This window comes from Falco rusticolus, chromosome 1 (genome assembly GCF_015220075.1).
Source record: "Falco rusticolus isolate bFalRus1 chromosome 1, bFalRus1.pri, whole genome shotgun sequence".
Lineage (NCBI taxonomy): Eukaryota > Metazoa > Chordata > Aves > Falconiformes > Falconidae > Falco > Falco rusticolus.
Window position 1 is genome coordinate 40,171,519 of NC_051187.1, and position 22,927 is coordinate 40,194,445.

The window sequence follows — 22,927 nt, forward strand, 5'->3', positions numbered from 1 at the left end:
CCAAACTTGAATTTGCAGCCTGTTGAAAGCAAGCACCCTTGCATGCTGTTGTTGCCTTTTCTCCACCCCCCACCCCCCCTTTGTTTTTTTTTGCATTGTTGCAGAAGCCCCCAGAGATTTCACTTCAGACAGACTAAAAAAATTTCATGGCAAAGGCAGACTTCAGTTTATCATTAGAGAAAAGTACCTGGACAGGAAGCCAAGATTTCTACCATGAGAGCATCAGAACTACAAACTGAATTTTTGAGGCTACAAAACAGTCCTTTTGTGGCAGCCCTTTGAATGCTTGGAGCTTGAACGCTCCCTTTGCACTTCAAGTTGGCTCTTGTTTCTTTCTGCTGACTTTTGGAGATCATTTTTCAAATGGACAATTCCACATTATCAGCCGAGGCTTTGAACGCTGACTGCAAGTCCACCAGCATCAGTCACAGGGGCATTGCTGGAATACTCTTGTCTTCTATATTGATGCTTGAATGTCTCACACCGGATCTGGTGATATCATTTTAGAAGTGGAATGAAATTATTCCTGGTTAGGTGCAGATTAAATGCACATCATCTGTTACTGGGCATCTGTTTAGATTAATGCCCTCAGTATTCCTGGTGTTTCTCAGTAAGGGGAAATAAAGAGCTTTAAATAGCAAAACCCAAAGTGGAATAAAAATACTACATTTAATTAGCAGCAGCTACTGTCAAATAGAATGCATTTGAACTGTAAAACTAATTAATCAACAGGAAATCAAAGCAATCGCCATTTAGAGTGAAAAGGGAAAACATCCAGTTTGTTTTTGCCATTTCAAAAGTGACTGATTACCACTTAGCATTATAATAATATTCCTTCACAGTAAATTATAGACTGGCTTCTTCTTCCTTGAATCTAAAGAAATAAATTTATTCCTTTTCAGCACTCCAGAAGTGAGTTTTGAGTAAACTGGAACAGTAGACAAATATATTCTTTATTTTTTTTTAAAAAAAATTAAGTCAGCCATCCTACTAAATGAGTGCAACAAATGGAATATAAATACTACCTACAGAGTTTCCATCTGAAGAGACAAAGCACAGAGAGCAATGAAAGCTCAACCAACACACGCTACTTAGAGGATCTCTGACAAAACAGCCAGCTGTCCTTTACCAGCTCGCTGGAAAAGGACTGGAAAAATACCCTGCTAGTTTCTACACTGTATATTTAGACCTCGTTTGCTAAATATCCTATAATGGCCGGGGTTCTTACAGCTGGAACACCCAGGTCACTGTTCATCTCGGAGAATCATGATTACCAGTAAAAACTTGGAGAGCTGCTGTAATTCTAAAATTGCCTCAAACAAATTATGATGTTTGCTTCTAATGGCTTAATCCATGTTTGCAGTAGGGTCTGCCTGGAGAATCCAACACTGATAAGGTAGCTAAACAGTTTCAGCCTTGGACACATCTTTGTACTCACAAAACTTTCTGAAAAATTCTGTTCTGGCATGGAAATTCATTGCAACTGCCCTGGTCTCCATTCAAACATCCCCTGCTGCTTCTGAGAAGGGAACGGGAAATCCATTTCACTCCTCATGAGTTATGGGAGACTGAAGAACAATATATTTCTTCTTAGTTTAAGGACTGACTTACTTTTCCACCCTTTTCCACTTAATGGCTGAACTTTGAAACTTGGCATATACTTTATTACTCTTTTTGGAAGATGTCCAAGACTAAGTTCAAATAAAAAACAGGTTGAATAACGGAGTTATAAGTGATGGAAAACTCCCTGCAAAGTGTGCACAAACTCAGTGATTTTGAAATGTAATTCTCCCTTTTCTGATTATTGCAACAAGGAAACCCCATGTCCAGAGCATCTCACCTGTAGACTCTACACTCCTTAAAATGTGAGATTTCCAGGATGGCACAGACACAGAGCCTGAGGAGACCTGCTGTTCTATCAATAAGAAGGAGTGGGAACATGCAGCAGGATTGTTTTATAAGAGATTAACAAGGAAAGTTTGAGATTAGCATATCTTACCTCATGATTGTAACATGCTGAGGGCAAGCACACTACAAATTACCTGTCAGTGAAGTTGCTATAACTCATTTCAGCTTCAGTAACTCAACCACATGTAGTTGCATGCTACATCCAAGAAGCACCATCCATCTCTCCGCAGCCAGGGAAATCCGAGTGTGCAATATACTCAGCCAATCTTGATTTCCTCCTGACGGGCATGTTTGCCTTAGGCTTTCTCACACCACAAACACAGTGCAGCTAAAGAAACAGCTGCAGCCAGTGATCTAAATTCTCCTTCGATGCTTTAACCTTCAGAAATTGTTGTTCCTAAAGCTGAGAGGACTCCTCTACAGAATAATTCATTAAAGAAACCACAGACACTGACCTGTAATTAGCTCTCTGACTTCCATGTCATTTGTTTTTCTTAACAGTCTGATCAATGCGGGGATCCCATCACAGTTCTTTATAGCCACCTTGTTTTCATTATCCTTCCCATAGGAGATGTTTCTGAGAGCCCCACAGGCTTTACGATGCACCTCCGGCTTCGGATGATCAAGCAGGCCCACCAAGATGGGTATCCCTTTCAGGTGCCTCACGTCCTTTTTGATTTTATCATTCTCATAGCACAAGTGCTGCAAGTAGGCTGCGGCGTTAGACTTGACTGGATCAATAGGGTGGCTGAGCATGGCAATTACTTCAGGGAGGTCAGGGTCCCTCCACCTGGGGTCTTTACGAATGCTGTCAATAGAGGGGGAGCGCTTCCCCAAACGGTCAATACTAGCCATGCTTCCTCTCTCTGGCTGTGCCAGTGGTGCTGCGTAGCCACCATGAAGGTAAGGTATCCTCTCTTCAACCACCTCCGTCTCGATGGGGTCATCGTAGCCCCTGTAAGAAGCAACAGTCCCAAGAGAAAGAAAGGGGGAGGGGGGGAAAAAAAGCACATTTAAACACTCTGTACCTCTGAGTCAGTATGGAGATTCCAGCTATGAGCAAACCTTTTAAATCCCAAACATCATTAGGGGTTGCATATTTACACTTTCAAATAATTTGTTTGTAGTAATTTGAAAATTAACCATAGCTGAGTACCCAGCAGTGATGGGGCTACAGCACAGTTTTGTTTGGCTAGTGATGAAGCGATGACAGAACTGCAAGTCAAACAGATTGCTTTCATTTTGGTCACTTAGCAAAACAATTATGATGGGAATTTAGCAGGAAACACTGAACTTCATTAATACCACTACTTCTGCAACAAACCCAAACTCTAATTAAAGGCATTCAAGGCCTGGACAGAGATGACAGACACTTTTCAGCAAGTCTTGAGAAGTTCCACTACATTTCCACATTGATGCTCATACAAGTATACTGTATACAAAACAATGTCAAAGATGATGGAAAACCTAAGTCCTGAACCCAAGCATGTAATAAAAGTCTTATATTGTACAGAATCATTTGGAATGCAGATTAGAGGCTGATGGTCAAGAGACCTGGGTCCAACTTTTAACACCAGAGTAGTTTGCTGGACATCCAAAATAGGTGCCATACTCTGAGCTTTCCTTCGCAGATCAGCAATTAACCTGGAGGTTAGACACTCTTAAGATCATTTACACCATGAGAATGAATGCCATTCATCTCCTTGTGCCATAACCCACTGTGTGTAACTGAGGTAAGGTCAGTCACAACTGGCTAACACACCTATTTAGATATTACTGCGCTAGTTCACAGAAAAGGCAAAGTTACAATCAACAGCTAAAAATTCTAACGCAGTACATTCTCACATTACAAATGTCCATATTCTTTAAAAAAAAAAAAAAAAAAATCACAAATTTGACAAATACTTCTTTTTCTTTAACAACCACCACTGCAACTATAACCCCTATCCTCCAGAAAAAAAGCTAAACCACCCAAAATACCACACCACCATCTCCAACTAGCTGCATTTTGTAAGGAAAAGCACTTGAAACTTCAGAATTTGTTTAGAGATTCACTGATCTACTTCATCCCTTATTCAAAGTGACAACTTTCATCCTCTAGAACATGCATAGCTCGTGGGGGGGAGCTTCAGTGCATATGCGGTGCACCCACCTGGGAGGTAACACTGAAGTCCTTAGGAGAACTACAAATGGAAATCCAAAGCTTGCACACAGTGATCCGCTGGTCACAAATTTTTCTGTTTTATATGCAAATAAGCCCACAGGGCAATAAAGTGACTTGCACCTAACAGTTACGAACTCCCACAAACACTGTCCACTTCACAATCTATCCTCTCTCAGGCTTTGCCCTGAAGGCTCACACCAACTCGCTAACTTGGTTGAGAAGGATGAAGAGCTGTGACACACTCGGGAGCTGAATCAAAATTCCAATTAATCCCATTGTTTTAAACCTCAAGTCCAGAAGGTTCTTCCTTTTCATCCTCCCTTCCCTCTAATACTACTCTTAACAGATGTTAACATAAACTGACTTCTTTTAAATGTATATTTTTAAACAGCAGCAGGTTTTTGCCTTACTGTTTTCTCCTGTTCCGATTAGCTACTATCTCAGTAGAGCAAGAAGCTTAAATTGCTAAGAAATGGTTCTTGAAAACTTTCAAGCACTGACTGACGTTACTGAACAATTTCTGATGTCACGCTGAAGTACAGACCATTAGAACTCAGAAAGAAAACGGAGTTGCTGTTACCCTAAAGGGACTACTAATTAAACTAGACTCTGGAGAGAAGAGCAACCGGAGGTGGAGACTGAACTTAGTCTCGTACAATTAACGCTTTTAACATTCAAAGTGCCTCTACTGACTTTAAGTTGCTTTAATTGCTGTTCTAAACCATAAACTGAATGAAAGGATAAAAATGGGCCAGTATCCAAAACTCAGAATGAGTCTGAAGAAATTCTTTTATCGATGCAGTTATTTGTGCATGTATAATTCATTACTTCCTTTACACAGTAATTTACAGTGTCTGGACAGCCGTTGGACTTTCTGTTACAGAACAAAGCTGTTTCCATCATTCCAAGAAGAAAGTAACAACACTGAAAAGGTTTACTTTTGTGCATATACACAGGGCAGAAGTAATAACAGACCTCCTCGACTATTCCTCAGACAAAATTCTGGTTTTACATATGTAAATTTGGGACAACCAGCATTAAAACTGTAATAAAAACTCATTTCTCAAACTCATCTTCCTCATGTTAAATTCTTATTGACTGCATAAAAGAAAAATGGCAGAAGATTAATTTTAATAATTACCCTCTGCACAGCTGTTGCTTGCTTGACTTGGTAACTCACAGTTCAGCACGCCTGGGTCCTATGAGCTGCCCACAAGATAACTGTACGCCACCTCAATTACACCTGCACGATTCAGTTTCTCCTTCTCATCTATGCAAATACACAAAGATAATTGTTGTCTCGGGATGCTGTTTGTTTGCATTATTTCCACGAAACCACACAGATGGGCCCACCTTCCTCATGCTGTATTCCTCTCCCCTGTGCCACAGAAAGCTCCTTGATTTCATTACATTTGCCCAAAATAAAACTTCAGACTTAAGACTTTAAACTGCAACACAGAGCACCACTTAACTCTTGTACCAACAACACTATTTTTTTAATTATCAATCACTATTCATTTAATACAAGTATGAATACCTGATTTTCTTTAATCAGTCATTAAAGAAAAAAGTTTGCATCCCAATTTGCTACTTATTCTTACAAAAATTTTTTTTTTTTTTAAAAGAGCTTTTTCTTCATTGTTCAGACACAAAGCTACTGATGCACCAAAGACAGCCAACAGGCTTTGATGATCCCTCTGATGAAATCCCATCCCCACAGCAGAAGCAAAGCATCCTCAAAGTAACAGACCCTGAATTGTAAGTGACTTAACAACTGTTGGCATTTTCATACAGTCCCATTCTCACATGAACCACTCACAACTTTGTTCCTGCTAATCTCAACCTGATTCTGCTGGACTGTCTCCTGAGTGAAAAAATATGACTGTACCTCTAACATCACCATTTTAGTACACAAAACCTTAGTGAAAAAATATGACTGCATGTGTAACATGACTATTTTAGTACACAAAGAGAGCCACTTTGAAACAAGACAGTGTCTCTCAAGTATCTGTTGACAAAGGATGAACACAAGAAAACCTATTGCTGAAATAAGCCTATGCAGGCCAGATCTAACACTCCTCTGCAGGATGAAACAGTGTCAAGTACCACTGGTTAACGCACCAGGAAGAAAACCTGATGACTGTACCTGGCAGCAAAGACAACATCTGGACACTCGACCCTTCAAGATCCTGAATAATCCACAAACTCTGAGATCCTGGTCTGAACTTGAGCTGAACAAGAAAACTCAGCAAAGGCAAGTATCACACCAATTCAGATTCACATGACTAAACACAGTGATCAAGTTGGGAGAAAGAAAAGAAAAAAAAATCAGAAAAAAACTCCCACCCAAGCAACCCATGCTGTAATTAAAGGAAAAGAACCCTGAAATATTTTACAAGAGAAGCTCTAAGTATCAGCTCTGCCATTGCTTAACAGCATTGAAGGGAAACAGTATACCAAACAGCTCACCTGCAAAGGAGCAAAATAACTCATCAGAAGCATCACGCAGAACTACCACACGCCTCCGACCAGGGCAGATGGAGATGCCCACCCTCTGTGCCAGTGAGGATGGTCTGGCCCAGCTCAGGTCCCACCTCCCCTCCTTTAGCAGGGGCTTGGGGGCCAGGGAAGTGCAGGCTGGGCAAAGAGTGAAGTAAAAAGCAAGTACCTACCAGGAAGCTAAACACACCTAGTTTCTGAAGACAAATTAGTAAAGCCAGCAACACAAAGAGAATAAAAATATCATCTTTCTGAGTGGGACTGGTGGGGGTCAAATGCAAATTTTCACTTTCACCCCACCAGAGCAGCTATGTTGGAAAACAAAGCCACTTGACACAGAAGGACTAATGAGAGCTTCAGCAGATAGAGTCCCCTGTGCTCAGGAGGCCAAGAGCTCTTCCCTCTTGGGACTGAGGAGATCTGGTGGTATGCCAGAGTTGCTGAATAGAAGCATCTTGCCTTCCATCTGTTTGTAGCAAGGCAGCTCAGTTTTTAGGATGCCGTGGGTCTTGCTAATCACCTGTCTCAGGGAGTTGATCTAAACACATTCTAGCATAGATTAAAAACTGGGAAAGAGCTTGTGGATTTATCATTTTCCCTGTGGCTCAACACAGGTGTATTTGAGTATACAGGTGAAGGATTCACACACTTAATCCTCAACGATGTATACAACTGCTACATTCGTAACAGTTTGAAGCTGCTGTCTGCTTCGGATAAAAGACCAGAAAGGCTTGGGATTTCAGTAGGAAACTGCATGCCAAACACTGAAGACTAAATCTGACGACTATGCGGAACGTGGTCCGACTTTTGCCAGCTTCTCTTCCCTGACCGGAACACACAGAGGAAGATTCAGAACTGGACTGACTCATCGGGACTACACTTACAGTTGGTCATTAAACCAAAGTGACCAGTCTACAGCGACAGACACAGCTATCTCCCCAGCCTTAGAGGCGCCTGCATGGGTGCTGCTGCAAGACCACGCTTGAAATAGGTCCTTAGGCCAGAAGCGCTGACTGAAAGCTTATCTACAAATATAAACCTTCATAGTCTAGACTGAAAAAAGACACCAAAAGTAGAATGTGACTAGCAGGTATGCGATACCAATATTCTCACACTGCCTATACGTAATAGAAGCAAGAGAGATACCCAGCGTTACAGTTATTTAATCTAAAATCTGGCTCACTTCCTGGTAATGATAGTTTGGACCATGAAGTGACCACCAAATACAGTCTTAGTCTCTTAGATGAGGCTTCTGCCACAGAAAATTTAAAAGCAGAAAGCTGTTTTGTTGTTGATTTAGTCAACATTAAAAATTCTTATCTTGTCTAGTCTGGAATAGTAACACGGGCAATAACTGCTCCAGAGTTTTTAGGGAGAAAAGTCCCACAAATGTTAGTACAAGTGCAAACTGCAGTGATCCACTCTGGAAAGAAATTACCACAGAGGCAAGAAATGAGAAGCTGAAAAGAAGATAATTAAAAAAATATATAAAAAAATCAATTATGACTTGCCATTTTTTCCTGCTCATTTGTGTTAACATCAATTTAACAATTAAAAAAATATTCAAATAATAGTAGGGATGCTTTTTGTGAATGACAGATACTCAGTACTTGCTGCTTTTCTTTCGAAAAGGACTGTATATAAAACGCCTAGCAACATGGCAAGACTACATATTTTTAAAGACTATAGTAAAGAACCTCCTAATTTAATAAAGGCAACCTACCAAATGAAGAAAAAAGGGGCATAAAACCAATTAAAGATGTGTAAGTATCTTCCCAAGTGAATTTGAGTAAAATTAGATCAGTATTATATACCCTAAATGCCTTTCTCTCCCCCTAATTTATTATGCAATCTGACTTAAACCAAACCAGAGCACACGCTGAGGAAAAGAACATTAAGCACCAGGTATCTTCTTGCAAAAAATAATCTCTCTTACATCAGAGACTCTGTATGAAAGAAAACAAGAAACAATCCCAACCACAAGCACTGAAGAGCCAACAGAGGGAATATTTGCCTTTGTACACTTGTCTGGATTCGTAATGTTTGAGGAGGCACATTTTCCCCCAGTTTAAACTGAAATATAAGTAGCTTAAAATTAGACTGGTGATGACAAAAGGAAAGCACAATAGCTATTTATCTCTGTGATCAAATGGAGCAGTGAAGGGATGGAAAGAACAATCTGTACTTGCAATCCCCTTGCCTACGATCTCCTCCAGACACAGCTGGGTTGCCTCCTTCTCACACAGGGGGTGAGACTCACTAGGAGAGATGCAGATGAGAAACCTCCATTTAGTCCCCTCAGACAGAACAGCATCAAGAAGAGGAAGTGACAGGAAGGATCCTTATTTTATCTTTAGACTGTTACCAAATGAGGACAGCACTTACTGGAAAGAAAATGAGAGAATAATTTCAGTTTCCACAGCAAGTCAGCCAACAGAAGATTTCTGTTTGTGACACAACGAAGATATCCAAGCTGAAAGTCGGTGGGATGCAGAAAAGCTTCTAACAGTGTTAAAGTGACACCAATTTATCACATTCATCTAATCATTTTCAAAAGCAAAAACTTACTTTAAAAATCTTAGAGAGAAATACCAGGTAGTAATTACCCTCATCTAGTACAAAGCACTATTTGTAGTCTTTATTTTCTTGCAGATCAGTAGCATATCAGAAAGGCAGGTTTATTGAATTGTTCAAGTTTTTCTTTGAAACGTCAAAAAGTAAGTACTTATGAAGGGCCCTCACAATCTTCTCATGTTCTCACCAGCTAAAGTTTGCTACCACAGTCAGGCTAATTACTTGTCAAAGCCTCTTGATCATATTAAATACAGAAAAAAAACCTCACAACAAAAGAAATGTAAAACAAAAATTGTGAATTGATCCTATCCAAACTGCAAGGAACAATAAATCAAAGGGATGCTTAAAAATTTTTTTTAGAAAATGCAAATAGGTATGTTCTAAGAATACATTTAATTGTTCATTGTGCACACAGTTTGAAAAATGTTAATAAAAATTTAAAAGCATTGCTGCCTGGCTGTTTTTAACAAGAACTGTAAACTTGCTTGGTTCAAGCTTGGTGGATTGATCACTATTTTGGCACCCACCAGCTGCATGTATTCCTTTCAACCCTATGAAATGTTCATGTGGTCCACCAGGTGGTAAACTTGCAAAATCAAAGAGGTCACTGGGACCTAAAGGGGGTTCTGGGAAATATGCCTTGATACCTTTTCTCTTTCTTTTCTTTTTCATTTTTTTATTTTAATATAAATGACAGTTTGCAGGTGCTTGATTCCATTTAGCTTTCAAATGAACTTCCAGAAATGTGAAGGAAGATAGAGCTACGCAAGTATGAATGAAACCATGAATGACACAACATCTCCGAGTAGGAGTGCTCCAAGACAAGAGCGTGAAAAGGCCTACCCAAATCCCACCACCAACTACTCCTGATGAAGTGATACCTTTGGTCGCAAGTATTAAGTCTAAAGGCATCTACACACACAGAGGCAGGTGGGTTCTAAACTCCCTTTACAGCTCTGTAAGCTGCTCTAAATTAGAAGGAAAATCATGAGAACTAAATCCGTAACAAACATGAATTCATGAGGATATGACTTCATGCAGGTACATGTAGAAGCCTGTACGGTGCTCAGAAAACAAAGTATACAAGTTTTTCAGGTTCAGTCAGAGGACTTTCAGCTGAGTAACAAGACTCTTTTCCCAAGCTTTTCCCCCCCCCCAAATGCGAGAGCTGATAGCTGTGAGCCCAGCATAAACAACTAATATCAGAAAACATAACATAAACCAGAACATCCCTTAGAAAGAGGACTGACCCAGAAGTAATTTGTGACTGGTCACGTCAGTTACATTAAGTGCTACAGAGATGCTCTTATCTCCCCTTTATACAGGCACAGGACAAAGTACTGTCTGGTTTTACAGAAGGTTGAGGTACTTCAGTGAGGTTCAGCACAACCTGCGCTGAGGGTGTGTGGTTAGCACAGGAGCAGGAGCTGAGGCTGTCAAAACACCTCACAAGACAGCTTTTATATAGCAAGGCATCCCTTCACCACCAGCTATCAGCTCGCCTGCAACCCCAACCAGCTGTTCAAGGTTTGTTTGGCAGATGTGTGCATAACCAGACCTGTCAGAAGTCTCACAAATTACAAATTCCTCTTTTCACCTTGCTAGTGTGGGGAGGCTCTGGGACAACACAATGCAGTCACAACTTTTTTTTTTTTTTTCCCCAGGAAGAGGAAAAAAGTCACTTAGCCCTCTTCTACAAGATAATCTCTTTCTTTCTGAATTCAACCTAAACCAAGCAGCCCAAAAACATAGTGAAAAGGGTTCCTGAGCACTGCCCTTAGTCCCCTCTTCATTTCATGTGTGTTTTGCAGTCATTTACAGGCCAATGAAATGATGGGTTCTACCTGTTTTTAAAGTAATTCCAAAACTTACCAGACCATTAGAAGTTCAAACGTACACATTCAAATAAACAAAAGAGCTGCAAGTTAGCGCTGTAAAAGACAAATGGCTTTTACCTTCCTTTGTGAGGTCTTCCTCTCTCTGGCACACCTGCCGATGTCCTCCGGTTCACAGTGGAGTAATCAGGATCCAGTTCATATCCTTCATCATCTACTCCAAGGCTGCGGTTATCATCTTCCAGTCCATAGGGCTCTGGCTGGAAGCGTTCTGGCTGGGAGCGGTTCAGGTCAACGTTGCTGCCCACTGGCACCTGAGGCTGGGCAACAGGACCGTAGTTATCCCTTCTGCTTGGCAAAGTGAAGCTACCATCATCTGGCCTGTAACTGTTTCCTGGTACGTAGGCATAGCGGGGACGGTAGTTGACACCACGAGACAAGCTGCCGTAGTTATCAGACAGATCTCCATAACCATCATGACTGATATAAGGGCGATACTGGCCCTCGTGGCTTTCAGGGTAAGAATCGTTGTAGCTGTTGTAAGATCTGGTTAACGTGGATGATGCCTGTGGTGTGATGTACCGCTCCCCATTCTTCATGTACCTTCTGTCTATGGAATCTGTGTAGCTGCCCATGGGAGACGAGCCATCCATGGATGGCAGGCCATCTGGCCCAAGCGGCACCTGACGCACCGTTCTGGTGGTGACTGTTTTAACCATTTTGGTAACCTGTGAAGAAGTAGTGAACAAATATGTTAGCTTTCTCCTTTCTGCACAATGGGATGAGACATCAGGGAGCTAGAACAGCAACGTTTGGAGAGCATCACAAAGCACACTACAGAGACATGCCTGTTGAACGGAAGCACCAGTATACTCCTGAGCTCACCTACTGAGTTTAGGATTGAATAGTGGGGATACATTTCTACAAAAGGCTGAAAAGACAGGTTATAGAGGCAGAGTTAAGCGCATTCTGGGGCTTCTGCTACCAAGTCAAAACCACTGTAGCTATGTAACAGTGTGTGGAAGCAGTCCAAAGTCATCACAGTTCAAATTTGCCCAAAATGCTTTCAGGAGGCATCTTTCCAAAGGCAGACTTTATAATGTTGAGGAACCACAGCCTGTCCTCCCACAATTAGCGTAAATACCACATCACATTGCCTAGTTCGACAGAAATATGCTCCTGCCTGATCTGGGTCAAATTTGTACTGCTGTGTAACTTGATGGAGCTCAAATTTGGCAGTAGTATTTAGGAAACCAGGATCTCAAATGGAAAAGTTTTGGACTTCAAGCTTTTAGACAGCACAGCTACTTTCTCTTTTAAGATACACTTAGACCCAACCATCACCACACAAGCCCAATAGGTACTGTTGTCATTCCGTTATTTTGGTGACTAACAAATTTGCAATAATGAACACTAACACCACACAGCTTTTGCAACTACACTAAACATACTGGGCTAGACAAGCTTGTTTAAAACCTTAAAAAAAATCGCTGTACACAAATACATCTTTATCTTTTCTTCCTATAAATCACATTTAATTTCAATACAGACAGAATTAGACTATTTCACGTAACTGACAAAAAATGGAAATGGTTAAAGGTCCAGAGGGCACTTGTGTTCAGGGTTTCTTGCTAACAGGTACAAACAAAGACTCCTCAAGAGTTTCCAAGAGCATTCTGCCTTCATGGGAAAGGTCTGGTAATCTGCATAAGACAGTGTCAGACAAAAGCCACTACTATTTACAGACTAGCAAAGGACCTTCTGTTTTGGTTGCTATCTGGGGTCCATCAACTTCTGTACCATCTTCCAGAGTGACCAGCAAAAGCTCTTTCGGGCAGAACACTAAGTTCAACAGATGCCAATCTATCCTTGGTTACCCTTGCCCTAATCAAGTTACTTAACTTATAAAAAGCTACCCTAACCCTAGTAAATACAGACTTTCAGACCTTAGTAAAAAAAATAAATGACAAAGCAGCAACAAATGGCACACGCACAAAGATGAGAGAGAGAGAATCAGAGAGTATTACACAACCCAAAGTAAAATTGTCAAGAGATATTAAAGTAATACAGAGGTTGTAGATGTAGATGTCAGTAGATGACACTTTTCTTCATGTAAGCTGCAGAATGAAACGTGTACATCAAGAGAAACAGTAACAGTAACATGTACTCCTGGACTGCTCAGTAGCTAGCTCTGAAGTCCAAATAGATATTTTGACCTATAGCCTCTGATTTAAACATTTAGATTGGCACCAGATTAGCCAAGCTGCTGCTAAAACAAAATAATTAAGTACATCTCTTGAAGCGGCTCCAAACATGTCCTTTAGCCAGATGTTTTCACACAGAAACCCCAAAGAGAAAAAATTCACCCAAACAGCATTTCTTTTCCTAGAGACATCTGTGAGCGAATGATACTTCAGCTTAATGAAGTAATGAAATCCTGCAAGACAAAGCAGCACAAATGGCTCTCCACCAACAGCATAATTGAACAGCATCACAGTGCTGAATAAAGCAGAGGCAGGTACCAACATGACTGTAGTAACTAGCTTGTGCCCGAGCTAAAAGACCTTCCCTCTTCAACACAAAGGGATTTCCTTAGCAAGTAAACATCAGGAAAGATGCTAGTTTCCACACCTGCAAATCTTCTCCCCCCACCCTCCCTTTTTTAAAAGCACACACGTTTTATTAACTACAAGAAAGGAAACTACAAACTAAGCATTTATTTCATGCTATAGAACCCAACAGCAGTTTCTGCTTATTGCCTGCACACAATACTTCTACTTTTCACTCAGTTATCAGCATGACTACTGTCACAGCATTTATAAAACTGCACGGCATTTAGAGAAGAAAGAGCTGGCGTAGCTTACAGTAGCTCTTTGTAAAGTGGATATACACAGGCAACACAGCTCTGTATTCTACCGAAGTCTGAAACAATAGTTTTATTCAAAGTAGTATGTTCACAAGTGATCTTCTAAGAGTAAAAAAAGCAACATTTCTCAGGCCTGAAATACGCAAGTTGTGCAAAACAATGACAAAACCGGATGCAAAGCACCAGGCCACTGTGTTCCTGGATTTGGGAGCCAGTAAGAGGATGGACAGGTAGTAAGGTAGTGTTTCAAGAGTGCGATGGATCAGAAATTGATACTTATGACCAGGAAGGAACACACAGGCAGCTTACTAGCTGCCAAGGAGAGCACTCTTAGAACCTCTCAAAGCCCTTTCTTTCAGCACTATTCAGGAGCCAAATATTCTAAAACTAACCCTGAATTTTGCTTTTCAAGGCATATGGTGCCATGCATGCATAGATTATTATGCAAAATTTTTCATTATGTTTTCAAGATCTTTGCAAGATAGCTAATATACCACCTCTGGCTGAGGTAATATCACGAAAGAAGGAACAGGCTTTGACCTGCAGAATCTCTGGACACAGGCTTTGCAGAAGAGAACTGCTGCTCTACATCTTTACCCACCATTCCCACTGCCAATTCTGGACCCTTGCTAGTTTTTGACTGTTGTGTTTCCTTGCTTGTTTTTTTTTGTGAGGGTTTTTTTTTTTTTTTGAGAGTCATTGCTATTATCAAACAGGACGAGGTAACACAACACAGGAATATCACAGCAACAACAACTGCCTACCACTATTCGGTACATGTACACAAAGAAGACAGTTCATAATTTTAGTATACTTTGAAAATAAATTCCTAGACAATTTGTGACCTAACAGTTACACTTAATGATTTTTTCACCATGCACTAGTACTCTACAGAGTATTTACTGAGAATTTCTTTTTGTATGATCAACACAGAATGCAGGAGATTAATTTGCAATTTTTCCCCCATTTGCCTTACTTTCTTGTCTTTGAGACTAGCACAGACAAGTTTTCAATGGCTGTGGCTAGTTAAAAAGACACACTTAGCATCAGCCAGCACATGTAAGAACAAGTTTACGACATTAGCACAGCTTCATCTCGATTATTTTCTGAATGCTGCGCCTATTAACAACTGGAAAGAGTCAGGACAAAACCCCCTTGTCAGACAGATAAAAAGGAACATTTCCCTCAAGCATTAAAGCACACATTTCTCATAGCAGAAAAGCATTCAATAATGCTCAAGGTGTTACGGTGAGGCAAACCAAGTTGTGTCATGTTTTGAGAGAGAGGGAGCATTTGCACTCACGCCTCATTTGTCAGGGGTAGGCACTGAGGAAGATTTATCATCATGTGATGAACAGACTTCGTGGCCTACAGAACAATAAAGGGAAGCTTTTTGGAAGCAATTAAGCCAGCACACAGAGGAAGGTCCATTTATTAGGCTTCCAAGAAAGAAAGTAAGAAAAAGCAACACCAAAGCAACCACCATCACCCCTCCCAACCCCCACCCCCCATAATCATTTCTGGAAATCCACCTCAAGGGAATGTTTCATTTGTATTTCTTAAAAGAACACAGGCAGTCTTGAGCAGCTGACAGCCCAGTAACTTTCCCTCCCATAATTTTTGTGGTTTCCCTAATACTGGCACATTAGCCAAAGAGAACAAAGCTGTTCCAAATGGGAGTCCCAGCAGACTGTCTTATCAGAGAGATACCTCATCCTCCAGATGCACCCGATCTCGAGAAAGATTTATTAGCATGAACCCTTCACTACAGATATGCTCTAATGAAAAATTTAGAGATGCAAGTTACTTTGAGAAAGTGTAATTTGACTTTGTCTATTTAATTTCCATCTCTAAAGAAAACCTGTTTAAAGAGGGGGTTTTAGCCCAATTACCAATCCAATGTGCTCAACTGTTTCAATGCTACAATCTCAGAGTACCAGACAAAGGCATCAGACTGCTTCCCTATGAAGAGGTTGCTGGAGCATGCTTAGAATATATTTGCCATTCTTTACTCCCTGTAAACTATACTAAGGTTTCAACCACAGAAAAAAACCCCCAAGGTTTCAACATACCAAGTTATTCAGGCCTTTTGCAACCAAAATCCTATGCGAATGCCAGTTAGTACTTTCCTTGCTGCTCCCCCCACCCCAGAATATAAGCACATTTTAGGTTTACAGACCTTAACCTTTGTTCTCTCCCCAGATAGCAAATATTTTGTTAAAAAATACCCCTACAGGCCCCAATACAGATAACATTTTCACTAGCTCTATTTCTGGAAGTACTTTTGCCAACAGAATACAAAGGAAATATTCACACGTTTCAAGTAGCTTCTGTATTTTTCTGTCCCTCATCCTTCTATTTGTCTTGAAGGATGGGATAACAAACATGAAAACACCCAGAGTTTGGACTTACTGGATGCATGTGCAGATGGTACAAGTAGATCCCTCAAAGTGCACAGTACCCAGACACCAGAGGAGGAAAGACAGAACTAACATTTCAGTTGAAGTTGACTATTATGGTCAAATGCAGTCATCTTCACTAGTACCTATAATTTCTTCCATTTTTTTATTAAGGTTGGGTTTGTTTTGCCTGACAGGTCTAAAAATTTTGTTGAAACTACGTCATGAAACAAAAAACAGGTGAGAAGTAACACACAAGGATAAAAGCATTCTGACATTTCTGAGAGCTAATTTTTGAACTACAGACTATAAAAATTAATCAGCCCAAGCAGGCTGAAGCTATTACCTTTCTAATAAATACTGTGTAAGAACTTGCCCCGTAGGTTTTCGAAACAGCAGCTCAAATTTCTCCCCTTCAATTTTAAGCTTAACATTTCACATTTTGAAAGGGCTCTCAACTTCAGCTGAAATCCATTCCTGCTCTATTACCTAACTCCCTTGAACTTTCTGCAGTTTTGAAGAACGGCATCTCGGGGTACCTGGCATTGCCACAGCCGAAGAATTTCAGTCACAAGCACTTTCACATCACTGGTGCTAAGAACTGGGAGCAGCAGTTAAACACAGTTGGGAAAGATCTGGCCTTGCTGAGTATTAAAAAGCACAAGGCAAATGGATGGACTACATATTAAACAATTTTGTATGCAGATTGATTTCACAGTTTGTGATCATAAATCATTTCCAATGAATGAAAGTGACCCAAAACTCTCCAGTCTTTTAGCATTTCAAAGACAAAAAAAAAAAGGTGCCTGAAGAAAGAAAAAAAGCAAACATGAACACAAGCACACACACATCTAATTTGCTTTACTGAGTTCTTGAGCCACTCACAAACAGGCTCCCTGTAACACATGGCAGTGTTCCAGCCGACAGGCAAGAAGTGGTAGTCTCTCCCCAAGGTGACTTTCACTATTTTAACACGATAGGTATTTGGCTTCCAGAGAGATTATAAAGTTGAAATGAAGTATTATCTGGTACATCTTTTGTGCAGTGAATGTTATGTAGGGACTTAGTATAGCACTAAGAGAATAACAGTTTGGAGAAAATTACTCAGAGATATCTCATTTTGAAAACGCAGATGTTCTCTATTTAAAATATGTCAAATATTAAATTCTATTATGTCTTCTTCCCGCTTCACTGCTACAGGCATCTTCAAAGATGTGGGAAAAAGCATAGCAAAACTGTCAATCTTTCTAGATTAAGGTTGTTTACTTAATGCACTATTGAAGAAAATAACCTCTATAAATTATGGTTTTGAAACAATGGGGGAAGGGGGAATAAAGGAACAGCAGCATACACATTTACAACTTTGGCTATGCTTCATTTCAAGGGGAGGAATTTCAGAGGCACTGCTCTCCAGCAAGCTAAAGATTCACACAATTTAGCAAAAATAAATGTCAATCTTCTTTCGAAGAATCAAAAAAAGCATACTAAATGGCATTAGGCTGCCTAAACCCCACATAAGCTATCCAGCAAAGAATGCATATATTTGGAAAACATCTCTGGTCTCTCTAGCTCTTAAAAAAACATGACCTGTGTTATTTACTCTGTCAGGAGAAGTACCTTGTGCTGCCACTTTCTTTGCAAGGCAAATATACTGGAGACTGTGACTGGCATTTTCTAGTACAGCCTTCTAGTTACAGAGGTAACAAAAATAGATTCTAAACCCTTCCTCAAAGAAGCTTAGAGGAAGCACAGCAATGTAGAACATAAAAAACTTTATTTCTATGTTTTCCTAACTACCTTGACTTAACAGATCACTCAAAGTAAAAAAAAAAATAAAAAAATCTGAGCATAAATCTAACCCCTCTAACATTTAATGAACATAGTGTGATCATCTCAACTTTTAATATCCCTATTAAGTAACAGATTAGATATTACTGAAAATAGATGTGAGGGTCCTCATCATAGGAAATGTGGCTCCTTTACAAGGATAAGTACTTAGACACTTAGATTAAGGGCAGATTCATGCGGGTTTGTGGGGGTTTTTTTTGTGTGTGTGTGTTTGTTTGTTTTTTTAAAATCTGGGAAGGAATAGGCAAAGAGACAGAACAGCAGTTTCTGGGCTCAGCAAAGATCCTACTACTGCACTGTGCATGTCCAGCAGACAGGTTTTTGCATCCCTCATCCCAGAGAAATTCTTTCCTTCACCTTCCTCATCTCAGCAGCAAGGTCAGTATTTTGCCACTGCAAAGCACAGTACCAGGGAATTTATTTTTCTCTGTAAGGCTCTCTCATACAATGGTATGACATATGAAAGTGCTACGATGATACCTATTACAAGTGATAGTAAGTCGATGCCAATTAACTCCATGACACTTAACTGATGCTACTAAACCCCCCCAAACGATAGTTTTCATTTTCACATTCCCTACCAAAACATAAAACAAGTTGAAGACCAATGTGATTAAAAAAATATTAAAACCTGACCTCAGTTTCATATCGAAGAGCTGTTAAAACTATGCCACTTTTTATCAGCAAGGAAAATTCCAAACAAAACCATTTCGAAGACAATCACCACCTCAGCAAAGTCACAGCAACTCTTCTGACAGTTAGGGCTAAGCCAACCCCAGCTATGTTTTGACACTTCAGAATAACTTTTCTCAACAACTGGTTTTTTTTTTTTTTTTCAATTTGGTTTTTTTTTTTTTTGTTTTTTTTTTTGAAAGAGTTGGTCTTCTTAGCAAGGGAATACTAGGAAACACCTCCAGATGGTATGTAAGTTCAAGTTGGTGGCATTATTTGCAACAAGGTAAATACAAAGCAAGACAGCTACACACAACACCCCCCCCCCCCCCCCCAGGTTCTGGACACACTTCAGTGCCTGTAATGAACTACAGAAGAAAAGCCTTGCTCTTTGAAATGAAACAGTAGCTCTAGGGTTGCTGGTTTTTTCAGTTTGCTTTTCCCATATTCAGATACAATGTCTGTTTTAGTGCTGCTACTGTCCTTTTCCGTGGGAAGTTGGAAAAATAGCAGGTACACCACACAAAGGAGAAACTACTACACACCTTTTACACTATGACAAACATGCAGCTTTATCAGTGGCATGACTATTTCAGACAAGCTATTTCATTCCATGTGGTCCTGTTATCTAGGGACCACTGCATGGCCTCACCTCTATTTTTACAGTCGTAGCTATCATTTTATTCCCTTGCATAGCTGCACTTAGTCTTCTAAAACTATGCACTGCTATTAGTGCAGATAAAAAGGTGTCCATCACCACTGTAATTTTATCACTTCCTTCCTGTAAATAACAGTTGTTGTTGCTGCCACTAGAAAGAAAACAGCATTTCTTTCAAATAAGTCACAGACTAAATACATTATTTGAAGAGCTAATCAAAACATGGGGGTTTTGTATGCCTGTTTTATTAAGACCTTCATCTCCTTCTAACAATGAGAAAACAGACCAGTTATATTTACCTTCCAAGTAATGGCAACAAATATTAAACCAGATACTCCGTTTATAGAAATGTGTGCAGGCCCACTATCCTCTGGAAATCAATGTTCATTTGCTCACAACCTGAGGATCTGATGTCCCAAATAGACATCTTAGAGGACTGCAATTCTGGAACATCAGTAAAAATAAACTCTGATTTATGCAGTGAGTTCTGTTCAACTCCTTTTAACATAGAAAGCAGCTGGACAGTCTCTTCCCACCCCCCCACCCCCCCCCCAAGAATGGTGCTGGTTAGAAGTTTTTAAAAAGGAACTGACCCTTAACCTTTCACAACACCAAAACCTAACAAAGAGTTCAGGTCAACTTCCAAGACCCAAATGACAAGACATGTTAATGTTCCAGAGGTACGGGACAGCATGCAAGGCAGCCATGACCATATGGCACCTGCTCAGAGATGGCAAAATTACCTTACACAAGGGAACAAAAAGACATCAGAAGAATCATACCATATGCAACACCTGTAATGCAGCTGAAACCGAGGTACAGGTACTTGAAAACACAACCAGCTTTCCCCATGCATCAGGAGCAAAATTCCATTCACAAGATTGCTGCAGAATTTAAATGCTATGGTGCTACTTAAGAAGGATGTTTCTTGTTCAAAAGGACAAATGCATAATCACATATTGTTATTATAGATTGTAATTAATGTGAAGACATATTTCCAAGCACATTTTCCTCAGCTGCAAAAGTAATATACTCCAAGCCCTACCAACTCATCTAATTCTTGTATCACTGTGTTTGCAGGGCAATGCTGTGAACTGATTCAGTAATATAGTATGAATCTTAAAAGAATAAACAATCTGGGAAGGGGTTCTAGTGTTTTTGTTTGGTTAACCTGGATAATTTCTACTGTTCATTTCACAGACCCATGAACAGTTGTATCAGCACAGCTGATGTGGAACACACTAGAGAGAGGTGAAACTGAAGAAGCCCTGAACTCAGCTTTGCTGGCAAGCAGAACGTGATCTCTAGTGATTTTGAACAGCAGCATAATTGTCATTCATTCTACTCCCTGCTATTTTTATTTTGTGATTAAGTGGTATTTTGCTATTTTCCTCGCTGGTTATTAACCTCTCACCTTGGTTTCAGTTCTCCTTGTGGTTCCATCTTCAGAAGTGACAATAGACACGTGGGAAGTGGGAGTGCCTGGGTCTTCCTCCACAGTAACTGTCTCTTCCACCATTTCTTGAGGCTCTTGCATCATTGCTATTGATGTCTGGTTACTGGGGCTTTGTTCCTAAAGAAGCAGGTAAAAAAACAAAACCAACAAACTTTTCACTTCTACCATCACGGTATAACTATTCTATTGATTTCAGCTTTCTCAACTGAAAAACAGATTTTAACCAACATCTTGCAAGTAGAGATTCAGAAAAAGAAGTATTGACTGTCTCAAAAAAGCATGCTGCAACTATACTGTTATGACTGGGCTCGGCTCAGTAAATGGAAATCACGTGAAGCATCTATGAAGGACCTTATATTTATAGGCAACCTACTACAGACTAACAACTGCTACCTTGTATTTAAACCTGCTTTAAGCTTTCTCTTCAATGCTCAGTGTAGGAGGAGGGGAATTTCTGTCTGTCAAAACATTCACCCAGTTTTCAGTCAGTTCCACAATGAACAGGACCACTGGCTTTCAGAGCAGTTAATTTTGCACACCATTAGAAGTTTATCTCCATTTGATAAAACACACTCAGCTGCAGACCACAGAAGGCTATAAACCATCAACACCTATTATTAAACTGACACCTTTCTCAAACTGTCCAAAGTGATGATAATTTAAAAAAATGGATAGCTAGAGATTAATAGCTGAATTATGTGAAATGCTACCCTTCTGACATCTTCCCTAAGTCTGTAAGATCTAACTGGCTATAAGCTTATTTAAAATTTATAACAGATAGACAACATAAAGAAACACTAAACAGAAAGAACACACATCAAAAGCCTGTTCTTGCAGATAACTGCCCAAAGAGAATGCTTCTGCATCTCGCAGCACTAACATCTGAACTTTCCTTTCCCTTACACAACTGTGTGTCCCAGCACAGACATCAGAGAAGCTCCCCTTTGGTAGATGAATGTACTTCAGAGGTTTCACAGCAAGCGGCCAATAAAGAACCAGCTTACATACCAAGAAATCAGACTTTTCCCCAGCATTATGAATCCTCAACTACATACAATGATATGACAGACTGTTCATTTTGCTATATGCCCTGGAAGTATTGGGCTATACAGGTCTCAAAGCCAAAGCAAGCTTCTATTTGCACATCTTGTCAAATAGGCACACAAAAAAAGAACATCCTTTATTAAGGAATAATACATACACACACACAAATATACACACACAGTCACACTTCTTTTTCATATAAAAAAAAAGAAGACACAAAAAAAACCCAAACCAGAAAGGAGTGACACAGAGCCCTGAACTGCAAAATGAACCATTGTGGGCAAATTCAGCATACCTTTCTACATCACCTGAAAAAAAAATGATTGGGATGAAACTGTTGCCATGCAGGTGGCTAAGTCTAATTACATAGAGGTTTAAACGTTCTCTACCTTTGAGCAGCTTCATCACCAGGGAACTACAACATTTTACTTAGAAAAACTGCATTTCATCCCAGCCCTGAACTTTGGATTGCCCCTTTTGTTGCGCCATGTTTTGTGCAAGCCCTGAGGGACGGCATCCTTCCAAGTGACCTCATGCTGCTGAGCAGGAGCAGGGTACTGAGGTCTCTTTAAGCTCTACAGTGAAAAGTATCACTTAAATCTTGCATGATCCATGATTTCCTTTGAAACAAGCTGCAATGCCCCTGTTCAGTTTCCTTTATTTACAGCTGTATTTTGACATTATGGAACCTGGACTTCAGAAAGGAAGCCACTTTCATTTTCAGGTAAGCACTAACATTAACCAAGACCACGACAATAAGCCTTAGGTGATCATCTTAGTCAAAGTTACAACATGGACAGCCTTCAAAGATAACACATGCTGGATCACCAGAGGTGATATAAGCAGACACTACTTCCATTTCTACTAAAAACATGGAATAACTCAGGCTACAGAAACAATTAACAAGAATAAGGCTTCCGAAATCCTGAAGAAAATCACTCCTTCCAATCTGCAGTACTTAATCATTATATGGCCAACAACTTATGATACACACATACTGAATC

The 22,927-nt window shown here is 40.1% G+C and overlaps 1 protein-coding gene across 10 annotated transcripts in view; it reads right to left on the reverse strand.

Annotated features, from left to right (window-relative positions):
- The window catches only part of ARVCF (ARVCF delta catenin family member), a 295,514-nt gene that overhangs the window by 80,760 nt on the left and 191,827 nt on the right, over positions 1-22,927 (reverse strand). For all 10 annotated transcript variants that reach the window (XM_037375833.1, XM_037375850.1, XM_037375823.1 and 7 more), the window contains 3 exons: positions 20,838-20,996; positions 11,101-11,708; positions 2,364-2,863 (listed from right to left, as the gene is read on the reverse strand). In XM_037375833.1, the coding sequence (XP_037231730.1) occupies positions 2,364-2,863; positions 11,101-11,708; positions 20,838-20,996 (1,267 nt within the window). The remainder of the gene's footprint in view (positions 1-2,363; positions 2,864-11,100; positions 11,709-20,837; positions 20,997-22,927) is intronic.